The 16,944-nt window shown below is 50.1% G+C and overlaps 1 protein-coding gene across 17 annotated transcripts in view; it reads left to right on the top strand.

Moving 5' to 3' along the window:
- Positions 1–423: 423 nt before the first annotated feature.
- MAPK8IP3 (mitogen-activated protein kinase 8 interacting protein 3) overlaps positions 424–16,944 on the top strand; it is a 43,954-nt gene continuing 27,433 nt past the window's right edge. For 9 of the 17 annotated variants that reach the window (XM_019987215.2, XM_019987221.2, XM_019987218.2 and 6 more), the window contains exons 1-2: positions 425–920; positions 13,526–13,646. In XM_019987215.2, coding sequence (XP_019842774.2) covers positions 603–920; positions 13,526–13,646 — 439 coding nt within the window. In that variant the 5' untranslated portion in view covers positions 425–602. Of the gene's footprint in view, positions 921–13,525; positions 13,647–16,944 lie in introns of all 17 variants that reach the window. The other 8 variants (XM_019987223.2, XM_019987229.2, XM_019987233.2 and 5 more) reach the window with 2 other exon arrangements.

A 16,944-nucleotide genomic window follows, 5' to 3' on the forward strand; every position in this document is an offset into this window, starting at 1 on the left:
GGGGAGGGAGTTGGGAAAGCCTACTCAGGAGCACGCACTGCGCTGCAGTGAAGGTCCACAGCTACCAGGCCGGCACCGCGGGCACCTCAGGGGAGGGAGGGGCGCGCGAGGATACCGCCCATTTCTTTGTAGGCAAGGGTGGACACACGGACGCTCGCTAAGTTCCTAAATCGTACAGGGTCATTTATATATACTCTTCGGAGAGACGCCGTCACTTTATAAAAGTCCACTCCGGCGGCACGAGCGATAGCGCCTCGGACACGCGTGACAGGAAGCGGTCCCTGCCCCGCTCGACTGAGCTTCCGGCCCGGGGACGGGTTTCCTTCTACGTCACGGCCCCTGCGACCCCTAGCGGCTCAGCGCCGCGGGGCTCCAGCGGGCTCCGCCCCCTCAGTCTGGCGGGCGGGACTTCCGGGCGGCGGGACTTCCGGCAGCTGAGTGACGGGCGCAGCATCAGCATCAGCATCAGCGGCGGCGGCTGAGCCCTGAGGCGACAGCGGCTGCGGCGGCGACGACGGGCCGCGGCCTCCGGACCACGAGCAGCCGGGGCGGGCGGGCGCGCCGGCGGACAGCGGGCCGCGCTGGCGGCTGCGGTGGCCACGATGATGGAGATCCAGATGGACGAGGGCGGCGGCGTGGTCGTCTACCAGGACGACTACTGCTCGGGCTCGGTGATGTCGGAGCGGGTGTCGGGCCTGGCGGGCTCCATCTACCGCGAGTTCGAGCGCCTCATCCACTGCTACGACGAGGAGGTGGTCAAGGAGCTGATGCCTCTCGTGGTGAACGTTCTCGAGAACCTCGACTCGGTGCTCAGCGAGAACCAGGAGCACGAGGTGGAGCTGGAGCTGCTGCGCGAGGACAACGAGCAGCTGCTTACCCAGTACGAGCGGGAGAAGTCGCTGCGCAAGCAGGCCGAGGAGGTGCGTGGGCCGGCCGCGCCGGGGCCCCGCCCGGGGACCCCCGCCCCGCCCCGCCCGGGGACCCGCCCTCAGCCCCGGCCCTGCGCGGGCCCTAGCTCCCGCCCCGCCCAGCCCACCAGTGCCCCCGAGCCCCGAGCCCGACCCGGGTGAGCCCTACCTGGGGGTGAGCCCAACCCCTGGATGAGCCCGACCCCGGGATGAGCCCGACGGGGGAGTGAGCCTGACCCGGGGGTGAGCCCTCGTTCCCCTTTCCTCTTGGCAGGCTGCTCCAGCTGGGAGCCCCAGCCCTGAATCACCTGGCTTCCCTGGGGGACCTTGCAACCTAAACCTTCCCGGGCCTCCTTTATATCCCCCTCACATTGCAGACGCCAGTTCGTTTTGCTTTTGTGTGTTTTGCGCAAACATGTTGTAGACCGCAGTTACTACTTCTGGTTTGCTGCAATTCTAAACCCTTCCAGGAATGGGATTTATGGTCTTAGGGTTCTGCGGCCAGAAGAGGTGTTGTCGGATCTTTTCTGTGCCTTTCTGACCCAGTGTTTTGAGGGTCGGTGACTTGGGTGAATTTTGTGACTGACGTAAACACATAACCAAAGCCATGGTTAGATTGCTCTTCTTGCATCAGATGAAAGACTCCAGGTTTCTGGAGGTGAGTGCTCTGTTCTGTGGTTTCCTCCTTTGGGAAGATGGTCAGCTTATGTGGGAAAGGCTGAGAAATTTCACTGTGGCTTCTGAGAAGATAAAAGTAGAATTTTGAAGTATTCAGTCGTCTTCTCGGATACCTCCATAGCCTGGAGCTCACTTATTTGTGAACCCATTAGAAGAGTCATGCATTGCAGGGAACATCTCTTACCTTCGTTCATTCACTGAGAAATCTTTAGCCCCATTGGCAGAGCCAGGTGGATTCGGGGGCCCGGGTCCTCCTTCCTGCTTTGCGCCTGTGACCTTGTCCATGTTGCCTGCCCCTCTTCCGGATTTTGATTTTCCATCAGTCATATGAGTTGGCTGCCCTGGGTGATCTCTAAGCCCTGAGGTTCTGATGTTCCAGGCACTAGGTGATGCTCTTTGACTTATGAATAGGAAGTTTCTTATTAAATGAGTTAAATTTCTTTTTAATTAATTTGGGCTAACTTTTTTTATTTTAGTATTGAAATGGAAGATTGCTTCAATATCTTGGTGTTTTCTTAAGGCAGGACAGCTTATGTCCTTTTCGTTTGGTTTAAAGCATGTTTATAAAATTCCACCATGCCTTGTGTTGTCCCTACTTACGGTGGCTTATTTTGTTCCGGGGTTTTCCATCCGTCTGTCAAAAGGAGGTTGCCTATTGATAAGGGTGCCAGGCTCCACCAAAACTGGTTTAGGACTCTCGACTTAAGGGGGTGCAAGAGCTTGTGGAATTCTAGAGTTCAGAGTGGCCCTAGGCATTTACTGGGAAACGAACTGGCCCCGACTGGGGGTGGGCCAAGGTCACATGGCTAGAAGAACCAGGCCAGGACCCAGTCTGCCCTCACCCCTGACTTCCTTCCATGTCATGCTGCTGTGGGAGGGCAGAGAGCTGCACCCCCAGGCTGGAGCGCTGGGGCTCCCCTCGCCAACCAGGGCCAGTGGCTGCCTCGTGCTGGGCAGCACCGCCCACTCCTCTAACTGCTCTCAGCCGCCATTTGATGCCTCACTGAGATTCTGAGTAGGTTTGTTTTCTTTCGTCCTGTATCTGTGTGGTCAATGTAGTGGACGAGAAGAAACTCAAAGGAGAAAGATGGACAACCTTCAGGTTGAGAATCCTAACGTTCTAGCCTAAGAATTAGCTCTGTGTGGATGAGGCCTCTGCTCTGCTGTGCTCAGTTCAAGTGTAGCCATGACGAGAGTGCTTCTGGCCTTCCTGCTGCCGCCTGGTGCTCGCGCGGCCTGGGGAGAGTGTCCTGGAGGCCGAGCCCCACCCCCGCCCCCACCATTAAGAGCTGCTGAGCAGAGCCACAGAGCGTATGAGCACTTGGCTGGTGGGCAAGCAGGCTGTGACCTGATGCTTATAATGTGCCCTTGGAGAGACCTCATGTGAGGTTACAACCAAGAAAAGGGCCAGGGACTTCCCTGGTGGTCCAGTGATTGGGACTTGGCTTTCCAGTGCAGGGGGCACGGGTTTGATCCCTGATTGGGGGGCTAAAATCCCACATGCCTAGGTGCTAAGAAACGGGGACGTAGAGCAGACAATATTGTAACAAATTCAAAAGATCATCCACTTCAAAAAATCTTTAAACAAAAGGCGGGGGGCAAACTCTGTGACCATTTTTGCACTTGAGCTCATTTACTAAATCCAGCAGACAGAAAAGACATGGTGGCCTGGCTTCTTTTTGCAGGCGGGGCCTGAGAGCAGAGATGAGGGCCTGAGACCCGGGAGCTGGCCCAGCCCCGGCTGCAGGCGTGTGTGTGATGCAGAGTGGCTCCTGCTCTGGGGTCACCCTGCTCAGGAAGGCTTAGTCAGAGCTGGGTAACCTGAGCCGCTGCAGCCTTCCAAGCACTCGGAATCTGCAGAGTTAGAGGGAGCCTGGAGCAGGGCAGATAGCCCTGACCCGCACTTCTTGACCGTAAAAGCTGCAGTGAGAGGTGGCGAGTATGTTCTTGTCCCCAGGAGGCTCATCCATGGGAGTGACGGTAGCTAGAGACATTGGAGCCTGGGAGGGGGCCAAACAGAGTCTGCAGGTGCTGGGGTGCCAGCCTCGCCTCTGAGAGCCACACACCTTGCAGTCCATCTCCCCCTTTCTGGCTGCCCTGGCCACATGGCAGCCCCTGTAAAGCCAGTTGGTTGCCAGAGGTAGCACACTGCTTTCATCTCAAGTGCCAAGTCCCATGATTAGCTGTTGTTTGCCTGGAGAATTGTGGCAAGGCTGATCTAGCCGAGTCAGGGAAGAGCACCTTGATGGGGTTGCCTCCGCTGGCCAGCCTGGGGCGCCTCGATCTCTGACCATGAGGGTTTTGTCCTTGTCATCAGGGCCAGCGAGTCCCTCTCAGACCTGCAGGGCTAAATGGATGCTGCTGGCTTCTGAAACCTCTACAGAGACTTTAAAAATGCTGAAGCTGCGTCCTATACAACGTGTTTAAAACCCACTGAGTTCTTTCTCAATGGGAAAGAAGGTTGGAAACGGGCATTTGATCAAGACGGCCGGGAGCGAGTGGGCGGTCCAGGCCGCACTGCCGACGGCAGCCCCAGGGAGGTTCGGGCCGAGGCCGTGTTGGCTCTGATCCTGGGCAGCGCAGGGCTCAAGCGCCGGCTCATAGGAGGGCAAGTGTCCGAGAGACAAGGTGTGGGTTTCTTAGCCTTCCTCTGCCTGAAAATCTCCTTGGCCCTAAAGAAACTACTACTGACGCATCCCCTCCTCCTTGTCAGCGACTCCAGTGCGGTGAGATGGGGCTGTGGGTGTTTGCTCAGCGTTTATAAGCTAGACAGTTTATTTCTATCCAAAACTGTGTCGAATCGCCTTGTGCAAAAGTAAGGCTTTCCACTGAGAGTTATTTGTACAGCATGAGGCTGGAGGGGGCAGAAGCCATCATCCTACTCTACAGTGAGAGGCTCACTTGGCATTTTCCGTAAGTGAATTAATATACCGAATCAGGAGGTCTTCTTCCTACGTGCCACGTTACAGACAGTAGACTCACCCCTGCTTGGACAGGTGTGCAGTTTCTTCTTCTGCCATGTTGTCGTAAAGCAGTTTGTTTGTTTTTTTTCAGTTCTTAGCTTTTCTTAGAGGAAGCTATTAAGATTTGGTGCCTGGATCTGCCTTGCATGGTCGCCTCTAAATATTGGTCCATTAGAGCTCTACAGTCACACCAGACTCTCCCTAAACATGGAAACAAGCAGGCCCCACAGGGCAGAGAGTCTCTGCTTCCTGCTCAACCAGGGGCAGTGCCCTTCTGGTCCTTCCTGCTCCAAGGTCGGGTCCCACAGAGATGCCAACTGCCTGTGCGTGTGCTCCTGAGGCAGGAGTGTGGCTCTCCTCTGCCCCTGCCCCGTGCTGAGCTCTCTGGTTCCTGGAGGGCAAAGCCGCTGTCTCTGGTTGTCAGCCATCCATCCATCGTCTGTCTGACACAGCTCTGCGTGAGGACAGAAATTTCTATTGTGTTGTATCCACACAGGACCACACACTTCACGTGTGGCTCAGGCTCCTGAGGATAAGTTTCTATTATTTTTATGTAATTTAAATTAATTTAAGTGTAAATAGCCACACGTGGCTGAACCGGGGAACTGGGCAGTGCAGCCGTGGATGGTGTGGCTCAGTCCTGTAAGGGCAGGCAGGAAATGATTCTGTGACTTGTTTCATAGCCTCCGGTAAGAAAAGAAGGGACTTAAAAGGGGGAGTGTTTTTCCTTCAGTGAACATGTTCTACAAAGAGAGGAGACCCCAAAGTGTAGCAGGTTTTGAAACAGGAGAACAGAAGAAAATATTAAGGAGGAAAAAAAAAGGGAATTCTAGCTATTTAGGAAACAGCAGAGAGGTGATGAAATTCTCGAGAGGCTGAGGAGAGGTCTGGAGGGAATTCCCAGCACCTCGAAAGCAGCTGTGCGCACGGCTCCCGGTTAGACCATGGAGCCCGGCCTTCTGTTCTGTTCTTTGTGAGGTCAGAGCACTAAACTGTAATGTTTGAAGTGTGCAGTTTGGTGACTTTTGACACGTCTACACCTGAGAAACCATGCTTACAGTCAAGATGACGCTGACCTTCACTGTTCCCAGAGTTTCCTGCGCCCCTGCCCCCAGGGTCTCTCCCCGCTCCCCCCTCCCCAGGTGACCGGGGCTGCTCTCTGTCGCTGTAGCTTGATGTGCACTTTCTAGAACTTTGTTCAAACGGAATCCCGCAGTATGTGTTCTTGTCTGGACAGGCTTCTCTCATGGGCGAAACAACGTGAGGTTCACCCGGGTTGTGGTCCTCCTTTAATCCATCCCGTCCTTGCCGAGTGCAGCCCGCTATGGGGTGTCAATAAGTCCCCTCTGGAAGACGGGCAGGAGAACTGGGCGGTTAGAATGCGCTAGTAGCTGGCGGGGTGTCCCAGGAAAGCATCCCTGTCACCGGGACAGGGAAGGCTCACTCCCCATGGAAGGAAACATTCGCCAACACCCAGAGCCGTGGAGTCATAAGTCAGTGACCTTGTCCGAGCCCCTCATGGTCGAGAGATTTGGGAAGCACCAGGTTCGGCAGAACGCAGCTCCAGTGGTGGTTCATTAGACAGGGTCAGGGTGCTTGGATTCTGATCTTCAGCAGCGGTGGGCTCCCGGCCCTGCCTCTGCTCCAGCACCGTGGGGGCCCTGCTTCTGCTCAGCTGCAGCTGGGGCTCCTGCCCCCTGCCCCCGCGTGGCCCCTTACAGCCCCCTCCCCCAGCAAACTGGACCCAGATCCAGGCGGGTCCCCCTGTGTGAGGCCTCGGGCTTGCAGTGTGTGCTTCCGGACACAAGACCCCGTCCTTCGGTCTCTCCTGTTGGGCTGAGTGAGAGGGAGGTAAAAGCCGAGCAGGTTAGGAAATTGAAATTTGTGTAAACTGCTCAGAACGCTTCAGAGAACGCAACCTACTGGATAGGAACTTCCCCCAGGGAAGTTTCTCCCAGGTCCAGACACTTAGTTTTAATCTTATCTTCCTTTTCGTTTCCTTCCTCTGGTACCAACCATGTCATATATAGTAAAGAAATGTAATATGGATTTCAACATGCAAAGTATATATTAGTATTTAACATAAAATACTTAAATAAATATTAATGTATTAAAGTGTGTAGATTTTACACACACACATCTTTCCTGTCTGTCTTACCAGCTCTTGAAAATCGGTGTGAATTAAACCAATGCCTTTTGTTGGGGTTTCTCTCAGGCAGATGCTGATCCAGTGGTCCCTTTAACCTCAATGAAGAATCTTTGCTTTTTTCTGAAATGAATCCAACCTAGTGCTTGGGTTCCTTTCCACTGTCCTGATAGCAGGGTGCACGCGTGCTAAGTCATTTCAGTCGTGTCCAACTCTGTGCGACCCTATGGGCTGTAGCCCGCCAAACTCCTCTGTCCATAACTCCTCTGTCCATGGGATTATCCTGGCAAGAATACTGGAATGGGTTGCCATGCCCTCTGCCAGGGATCCGACCCAGGGATCAAATCTGTGTCTCTCATGTCTCCCGCATTAGCAGGCAGGTTCTTTTCCACCGGCGCCGCCTGAGAGGCCCAGCCTGATCACAGACACTTGTCTGAAGCTTGAATGCGGACATGCCCTCCCTCCCTCTCCCACCTGCCCACACTGCACTGTAGACTAAACGGTAGCAGTCGAGGGATATGGGAAGAAAGCTGGGGAAAACCTCCGAGGTGTGAGGTCTCACAAGTTCATCACGTCGGTGAGCGCCTGGTAAACACTCGATTGTGACAGAAGTCACCGACAGCAGCTGGGCACTAACCGTCGTCTGGAGAGGGGTCTCCCCGGGCACAGAGCCTGCACTGCTCTGCCTGCCTCAGATCAGACACCCCAGAAGAGGCTTTTTCTTTTGGAAATGCACTCTGCACCTCACCCTCAGGAAGGAATTCTGTGCAAAAGAACAAAATCTTTGATTCCTGTTGAGTATATTTCAGTTCAACCAGAATTGAATTATCTCCTGTGTGTGACCCTGGCCTAAAGGACATATATAAGAGGGAAGGATTGGAGTTAACGTCTTAATTTACTTTGCCTTTAAGTAAAATAACCTCGGTTGTGAACGTTACCAGAATTCTAATGACTGTGCTACCAGGAGTGATTGCCTAGTGACCTCTCTCACTTGGACGTGGGGTTGCTGGCTTCTGTTGCCTTAATTTTGTGTTTGACACAAGCAGTCAGCTTACTCCTTAAGTTGGATTTTATGTATAGACTGGGAAGAATGCTCTTGATCAATGGGACACTGAGAAAAGCCGCCTTGATTCCTGGATTTTACAAGAGCCCACATCTCAGGTTACTTCAGTGTGTACCTTGAAATTCACCAAAAAGTAAATTCCAAAAGCTAAAGCTGAATTTAATTTCAAAACAGAGCCATTTTTTTTAGTGGGAGGGAGGGGAAAGTATATCTTAGAAACAAAACCTGCAGAGGGGACCGTGTGGTAAACTGGTATTTAGACGTGGGAATCAGGGGTTTCCCAGCTCAGCATTCCGGTTAAGTCACCCTGATGCCTTTTCCTCAACTGTCAGTTGTTCGTCATTGCTCTTCAGGAGCAAAAGATTTCTTGTGAGATGACTTTGAACCTCTGTGTGTTCTAGGCGCTAAGTGACACTTGGAATAGCCTTGGTTGAACAGATGACATTTCCAAAGAACCTCAGATCTGTGGTGCGTGTAATTGACACATCATTGGTGTGTGTCTTTTTCACTTGGCTGTGGCCAAGCCTTCTGGGGGTGTCCCAAGGACATACCACGTGCGAACCATGTCTCAGACAAGAGATTCATTCTGTTTCACCATCCAGCACCAGGCCGACCCACTCAACCCAAATGCTGTCAATTAAAACTTTTATTCCTCTCATTCCCATTTGTATTGGATACACTGGCCATATTCAATAACAATGGAAAAATGTTTAGCTTTCTTATGGAAGACTTCTTTATAGAACTAACTTACCCTGTGCCCCACTCCTGAAAACTCTTGACTCTCTTAAATCTTAAGCAAATGATCTAGGACTTCCCAGATGGTCCAGTGGCTAAGACTCCGAGCTCTCAATGCAGGGGGCCTGGGTTCGATTCCTGCCTAGGGAACTAGACTCCGAATGCTGCAACTAAAGATCCTGTGTGCTGCAACTAAGACCCAGTTCTGCCAAATAAATAAATGTTTTTTAAAAATAAAGTAAATGATCTGTAAATACAAATACTTTCTGCTTCCTTGAAAACATCTACTGGATCTTTGTGACCTTAACCCAGTTAAAAGAGTTCCCTCCTGACCCCTCGCCCCGCCTCCCCCAGCTGCTACCTCCTTGCCTCACTTCACCCCCTAGCCTCCAAGCCCCCGCTTCATTCCACCAATCGCTTCTCGTTTGTCTTACTTCATCCCAAGTCTAGCCCTAAGGATTGCTTACACAAAGCAAAGATTCAATAGCTGCTCCAAGAGACTTCCCTGGTGGTCCAATGGCTAAGACCCCCGCTCCCAGTGCAGGGGCCCAGGCTCGATCCCCCGTCAGGGAACCAGATGCCACAACCAAAGATCCTGAATGCCGCAGTGAAGATCAAAGAGCCCGTGTGCCACACCCAGCGCAGCCAAATAAATAAAAATCAGTGTTTTAAAAATCAGTAAACTAAATAAAGAAAATGGTCTCTAAATAAAGTATGTTCTGCTTCCTTGAGAACACCTATTGCACTTTTTGTGACTTTGACCCAGTTAGTAGAGTTCCCTCCTAACCCCTCTCCCCGCCTCCCCCAGCTCATTTTGGAGAACTGATTTTCAACCATTTTTCCGCACTCACTTCACCACCAGCCTCGAAGCCCCTACTTTATCCCATCAGCTGCGCCTCACTTGTCCAGGGGATTCTTACTTCATCCCAAGTCTCACCCTGAGCGGTTCCTCATTCAAAGCGAAGACCCAGTACCTGTTTAGTCTTGGCCGGGCACTAGTCCTTCACATTATTTATCCCTCATAATATTTGATGAAGGTGATGTTGAATCTTCCGTTTCAGTTAAAGAGCTAGCTTGCCTCTTCATTAACTAAAATTACTGTAGTGATGTTGTAAGAGTCTTTTCAGGAGAAGAAAGAGGACATCTTTCAAGCTTAGAGCAGCGTGTTGTGTGTGTGATGCTTCCGTGGGCGCAGAGCCCCTGAGGTGCCCTTAGTCAGCTCTAGGCTGACCCCCGAGGCAGCAGGCAAGGAATGGCTCCCCCACAAGCGCCAGGTGCGGTGGTTGCCGCCCCGCCAAGGGCCTTCAGCGTCCCAGCTCTGGTCCAGCCCGGCAGAGAGGCCGAGGGCTGGCCCTCTAGTTGGCGGAGGTCCCTCGTGAGTTTCTTGGGGCTTCTCATTCATCTGGGGAGATGCTGCCACCCGATGGTGATCACGAAGCGATGAGCTGATTCATGGCGTGACCAGGCCTCTGGGGACTGTCACCAGCATTGGATTTTTTTTTTCCTCAAGTATTTTGTTTTAAATCAAGAGTTATTCAGTTAAACACTTGCTGAGCTTCCCTGCTAGCTGGTAAACAACGCAGGAGACCCCGGTTCTATTCCTGGGTCAGGGAGAGCCCCTGGAGAAGGGATAGGCCACCCACTCCAGTATTCTTGGGCTTCCCTGGTGGCTCAGCTGGTAAAGAATCCGCCCACAATGCCGGAGACCTGGGTTCAATCCCTGGGTTGGGAAGATCCCCTGGAGAAGGGAAAGGCTACCCACCTCAGTATTCTGGCCTGGGTCACAGAGTCGATGTGACTGAGCAACTTTCACTCACTCATCAACTTTTCAGGCAAGAATACTAGAGCAGGTGGCCATTTCTTCCTCCGGAGGATCTTCCTGACCCAGGAATGGAACCTGTGTCTCTGGTGTGGCCTGCACTGGCAGTGCCGCCCGTGGGCCGAGGAGTCTGGCAGGCTGCAGTGCATGGGGTCGCGAGAGTCAGGTGAGACTCAGCGACTAACCCACCGCCAGCACCACCTGGGCAGCCGCTCTCTTGGACTTAGTGACCACCTATCAGCACGGATTTAGAAGCATCTCACTGACCCCCTTAATCTTTCTCTTACGTTGCCTTTTGCTTCAAAATCGTTTTAGCTGACTGTCAACTATGAGATGCAGGTAACAAGATGAGATACAGGTGGGAATCGTAGGGAAATGGTTGGCACCGCAGAGTGCTCTTCTTTGTGTAAAACCTTGGTGTTCCAGCTTGGACGTGGGCCCTGGCTTGGTTTACAGGGAGGGAGAATTTCGCTCTTCCCGCCTCCCGCCTTCCTTCTGCCCCATCGCACCTCTTTTCACTGGCGCAGGATGAGATTTCCCTTCCTCCCAAGTCCAGCCTTGAGCATTTTGTCATGAAAAACAATCCTGAGGACCGAAGAACAGATGCTTCCTGGCAGGCAAAATGCTGATTCAAAAAAATGCGTGCTTAGTCACTTCAGTTGTGTCCGACTCGAAAAATAAACAAGTAAATGCAAGGACTTCCCTGGTGGTCCGGTGGCTAAAACTCTGCTCCCAGTGCAGGGTCCCAGGTTCCACCCCTGGTCAGGGAATTAGATCCCACATGCTGCAATTAAGATCGAAGATCCCTCGATTATTCAAATGAGATGCAGCACAACCAATTCAATAAGTATATAAATAAATAAATAAATAAGTGATTGAGGAGGACTTTCCATTTAATCAAGAAGGATCTGCAAGTGGGAATAAATAAAGTTCTGATAAGGAAGACTGAAGAAGTGGACTGTATATAAAAGACCCTGTAACACTACAAGTTTAAGGAAACCTTTGGTTACTGGATCAGATATAGACTGAAATAGTCTTAGAATCTAGCAGATGACAAAGGTTAGGGTTAGAAGAAAGGGTAAATTATTAAGTAAATGGTGCAGAAGTAAGTCAACTTCTATGTTGCACACAAAGTACATCCTGGGAAAAATACTTGTAGCATACAAGACAAATTCTTGAATGGATCTAATAAGTCCTTACAAATTGTTAAGAAAAGTAAGAACCTGTAGCAGAAAATTGGACAAAGGACATAATGAGCTGTGGACAGGGAGCCTGGCGGGCTACAGTCCATGGGGTGGCAAGAGTCAGACACGACTAAGCGACTAAACCACCAGCAGAGCAACCTAAAAGTCCAACAAGAGGCAATGCTAGTTGAGTAGACTCTGCCCTGCACACACAAGCCCTCAGGGAACATGCATACAGCTGTCAGAAGTGGGAAGTGTAGAATACCACTCTTAGAGTGGAAAGACATTCAAGCGAGGGAGTGGGTCAGATCCAGATACCATGTACAAAATGACGGCACGTCCAACACAGACACACACACACAAGTCTGGAAGAGTGTCACCCAGTTTTATCTGACACTCTCTGGATGCTAGAATTTGGTTTTGTTGTTTAATCATTGATAGCACAGCAGAACTATGTCTTTTTTTTTTTTTTTTAAGTTCACTTAACACTGTCATAAGATTTTTCTATAAAAATATATGTTTATATCACTTTTTAGTAATAGGAATTAAAATTACCCAATTAAAAATTTTCTTTACCAGTCAGGTAACAGCATGTCTGTTCTTCATATGCTGGTCATGACCACAGTCATTCAAAACTGCTCATTTTAGTTTTTTGTGCAGCTACACCATTTGTGTGCGTTTTCATGGCAGCGGGTTATATGTTCTTCATCATTTATTTTACTTAAGTTGCGTGTGATGTCATCAGGGCAGATTTTCCTTCTCACTCCTTTCCCCGGTCCTGCCCTCTTTGTCACTGCTCTGGGTGAGGCATCCCTCAGGCAGGAGCCCCAGTGCTTTTCAGCACAAAGACCTCTGCAAAGCTGCTTCGGGGAGAAGCGTCTCTGGGGCCCGAGTGGGGCTGAGGGGCTGAGTGCAGGTGTTATGGGAAATACAGCTGTGGCTGACGTGAATTCATCAACTCCCCAGATGCCTGAAACCTGGAACCCACAAGCCGCTTCACATTCCCAATCCCCTGAAGCCTCTTGACATCCTCAGAACCCAGCTGACGTGTATGCTTCCTACAAATGAAATTTGTTACTAATATTTCTATTTCCCAGGCAGTACAATCGAGGTTTTAACAGCTCCCATCAGGGCTGTGGCCGGGCTGTGTGTCCTGGAGGCCCCCACCTGGTCCATCCCTCGGGAACCAGAGCCCGCCTTCACCCCAGGCTGTCAGAGTTAAGCTTGGTCTCCTCCTAAGAACATTTAGCATTTTCTTTTCCTTTGTGAACTGCTTTCTTCTCACTTGATCTGGTAATAATCTTGCTCAGAAAATTACCACATAAGGTGCAGATTTCAAATCCAGACCAACAGCCCCCCTCCCTGTTTTTAAAAGAATCAGAGCAGCACTGTGCGTTGCTAATTATTCTACGAATGACGGCATCCTGAGCTGAGCGGTGACCGAGATACACGTTAGGAGGGCAGTACGCCCGGCCTCTTTTAGATGCTCAGGGTTCAGTCTTTTCCACAGCTACGTCATTTGTGGGGCTCAGTGTCAAAGTGGAAATGCAGGCCTCTTAAAAACTATTAAGAGGGACTTCCCTGATGGTTCAGGGGCTAAGACTCCGTGCTCCCAATGCAGGGGGCCCCTGTTTGATCCCTGGTCAGGGAACTAGATCTCACGTGCCGCAATTAAAGATCTTGCATGCCACAAATAAGACTCAGTGCAGCCAAATAAATAATTAGTTTTTAAAAAATAAAAAATAAAAACTATTAAGAATTTCGAGATTAAAGTGAGTGTGTGGGCTGTTCCAGCTTCAGGGCCCTGAGTGACTTCCCAGGCAGCTGGTCAGAAGGCCGTGGTGTCCACTCTTGGGGAGCTGTCTGGCCCTCCTCTCCCCCAGGGCTGCCGTGGGCAGTGGACAGAAGGGAAGGGGCTCGGCTGGGAGGCCCACATTCTGAGTCCAAGCCCTTGCCCTTCTGAGGGGCCGATGTCATCTGGCCCGCCCACATTTACGACACCTGCTGTTTCTCTTCCTTGCACGTATAGAAATTTATCGAGTTTGAAGATGCCTTGGAACAAGAGAAGAAAGAGCTGCAAATCCAGGTGGAACACTACGAATTCCAGACCCGCCAGCTGGAACTGAAGGCCAAAAACTATGCAGATCAGAGTAAGTCGGAGCCAGAGGCAGGAAACGGTTCCTGACCGCACTTGGCCTCAGCCCTGCCCCAGCGCGGAGGCAGGCTGAGCGATGCGGGCCACGTTTCATCTTCATTGTCATTTATTTGTTTTCTCTCTTTACATGGCTCTGTGTGTCTGTCAATGGCCTCAATTCCCCTGTGGAAATAAATAAAGTACATAAATAAGGCCCCTCTGATGACAGAGCACGTTTGCTCAACGCTGCACTTTGGCCTGAAATGCACAGTCTCTGTGTGGCCTTTTAGGACAGGCTCCCCAGCTGTGGTTTGGGGCTCCCACGAGTGCTCCTGGGGAGCGGGTGTTCCTCCGTGACCCCAAAGGGGATGCCCTTGTAGGGACAGTTCCTGGGGAAGGTTTGGCCCAGAAGGCTGCTTACGGGAACACCCTCTCCCTTGCAAAGAGAGGCAAGGAAAGCATTTTGTTTTTAATAAAAAATATTATTTTAGCTTTAGAAGTCATTGTTTAAACAATACTGTCAGGGACTTCCCTGGTGGTCCACTGGCTAAAGACTCTGAGCTCCCAGTGCAGGGGGCCCAGCTTGGATCCCTGACCAGGGAACTAGATCCCGCATGCCGCACCTAACACCCAGCACAGCCAAATAAACAAATATTAAGGAAGAAAAGAAACTATACTGTCAAAGTTATAAGGACCCCTGTAATTTCAGGTTTCTGTGATAGAGGTTTGGATGGCCTCGTTTGCTGCCTTATCTCACTACCTTGATAACAGGTGCCTTCATTCCTCTGAAAAGTTCAGTTCAGTTCAGTTCAGTTCAGTAGCTCAGTCGTGTCCAACTCTTTGGACATGCCAGGCCTCCCTGTCCATCACCAACCCCCGGAGTTTACCCAAACTCATGTCCATCGAGTCAGTGATGCCATCCAGCCATCTCATCCTCTGTCCCCTTCTCCCCCTGCCCCCAATCCCTCCCAGCATCAGAGTCTTTTCCAATGAGTCAACTCTTCGCATGAGGTGGCCAAAGTACTGGAGTTTCAGCTTTAGCATCATTCCTTCCAAAGAAATCCCAGGGCTGATCTCCTTCAGAATGGACTGGTTGGATCTCCTTGCAGTCCAAGGGACTCTCAAGAGTCTTCTCCAACACCACAGTTCAAAAGCATCAATTCTTAGGCGCTCAGCTTTCTTCACAGTCCAACTCTCACATCCATATATGACCACTGGAAAAACCATAGCCTTGACTAGACGGACCTTTGTTGGCAAAGTAATGTCTCTGCTTTTGAATATGCTACCTAGGTTGGTCATAACTTTCCTTCCAAGGAGTAAGTGTCTTTTAATTTCATGCCTGCAATCAACATCTGCAATGAAGCCAAAAAAAATAAAGTCTGACTCTATTTCCACTGTTTCCCCATCTATTTCCCATGAAGTGATGGGACCGGATGCCATGATCTTAGTTTTCTGAATGTTGAGCTTTAAGCCAACTTTTTCACTCTTCTCTTTCACTTTCATCAAGAGGCTTTTGAGTTCCTCTTCACTCTCTGCCATAAGGGTGGTGTCATCTGCATATCTAAAGTTACTGATATTTCTCCCGGCAATCTTGATTCCAGCTTCTGCTTCTTCCAGCCCAGCGTTTCTCATAATGTACTCTGCATATAATTTAAATAAGCAGGGTGACAATATACAGCCTTGATGTCCTCCTTTTCCTATTTGGAACCAGTCTGTTGTTCCATGTCCAGTTCTAACTGTTGCTTCCTGACCTGCATATAGGTTTCTCAAGAGGCAGGTCAGGTGGTCTGGTATTCCCATCTCTTTCAGAATTTTCCACAGTTTCTTGTGATCCACACAGTCAAAGGCTTTGGCATAGTCAAGAAAGCAGAAATAGATGGTCTTCTGGAACTCTCTTGCTTTTTCCATGATCCACTGGATGTTGGCAATTTGATCTCTGGTTCCTCTGCCTTTTCTAAAACCAGCTTGAACATCTGGAGGTTTGCAGCTCACATACTGCTGAAGCCTGGCTTGGAGAATTTTGAGCATTACTTTACTAGCATGTGAGATGAGTGCAATTGTGTGGTAGTTTGAGCATTCTTTGGCATTGCCTTTCTTTGGGATTGGAATGAAAACTGACCTTTTCCAGTCCTGTGGCCACTGCTGAATTTTCCAAATTTGCTGGCATATTGAGTGCAGGACTTTCACAGCATCATCTTTCAGGATTTGAAAGAGCTCAACTGGAATGCCATCACCTCCACTAGCTTTGTTCGTAGTGATACTTTCTAAGGCCCACTTGACTTCACATTCCAGGATGTCTGGCTCTAGGTGAGTGATCACACCATCATGATTATCTGGGTCGTAAAGATCTTTTTTGTACAGTTCTTCCGTGTGTTCTTGCTACCTCTTCTTAATATCTTTTGCTTCTGTTAGGTCCATACCATTTCTGTCCTTTATCAAGCCCATCTTTGCATGAAATGTTCCCTTGGTATCTCTAATTTTCTTGAAGAGATCTCTAGTCTTTCCCATTCTGTTGCTTTCCTCTATTTCTTTGCATTGATCGCTGAGGAAGGCTTTCTTATCTCTCCTTGCTATTCTTTGGAACTCTGCATTCAAATGGGAATATCTCCTTTTCTCCTTTGCTTTTCACTTCTCTTCTTTTCACAGCTATTTGTAAGTCCCCCTCAGACAGCCGTTTTGCTTTTTTGCATTTCTTTTCCATGGGGATGGTCTTGATCCCTGTCTCCTGTACAATGTCACAAACCTCCGTCCATAGTCCATCGGGCACTCTATCTATCAGATCTAGGCCCTTAAATCTATTTCTCACTTCCACTGTATAATCATAAGGGATTTGATTTAGGTCATACCTGAATAGTCTAGTGGTTTTCCCTACTTTGTTCAACTTAAGTCTGAATTTGGCAATAAGGAATTCATGATCTGAGCCACAGTCAGCTCCCCGTCTTGTTTTTGCTGACTGTGTAGAGCTTCTCCATCTTTGGCTGCAAAGAATATAATCAATCTGATTTCGGTGTTGACCATCTGGTGATGTCCATGTGTAGAGTCTTCTCTTGTGTTGTTGGAAGAGGGTGTTTGCTATGACCGGTGCATTTTCTTAGCAAAACTCTATTAGCCTTTGCCCTGCTTCATTCCGTACTCCAAGGCCAAATTTGCCTGTTACCCCAGGTGTTTCTTGACTTTCTACTTTTGCATTCCAGTCCCCTATAATGAAAAGGACATCTTTTTTGGGTGTTAGTTCTAAAAGGTCTTGTAGGTCTTCATAGAGCCATTCAACTTCAGCTTCTTCAGCATTACTAGTTGGGGCATAGGCTTGGATT

Source organism: Bos indicus, chromosome 25 (genome assembly GCF_029378745.1).
Source record: "Bos indicus isolate NIAB-ARS_2022 breed Sahiwal x Tharparkar chromosome 25, NIAB-ARS_B.indTharparkar_mat_pri_1.0, whole genome shotgun sequence".
NCBI classification, from domain to species: Eukaryota; Metazoa; Chordata; class Mammalia; order Artiodactyla; family Bovidae; genus Bos; species Bos indicus.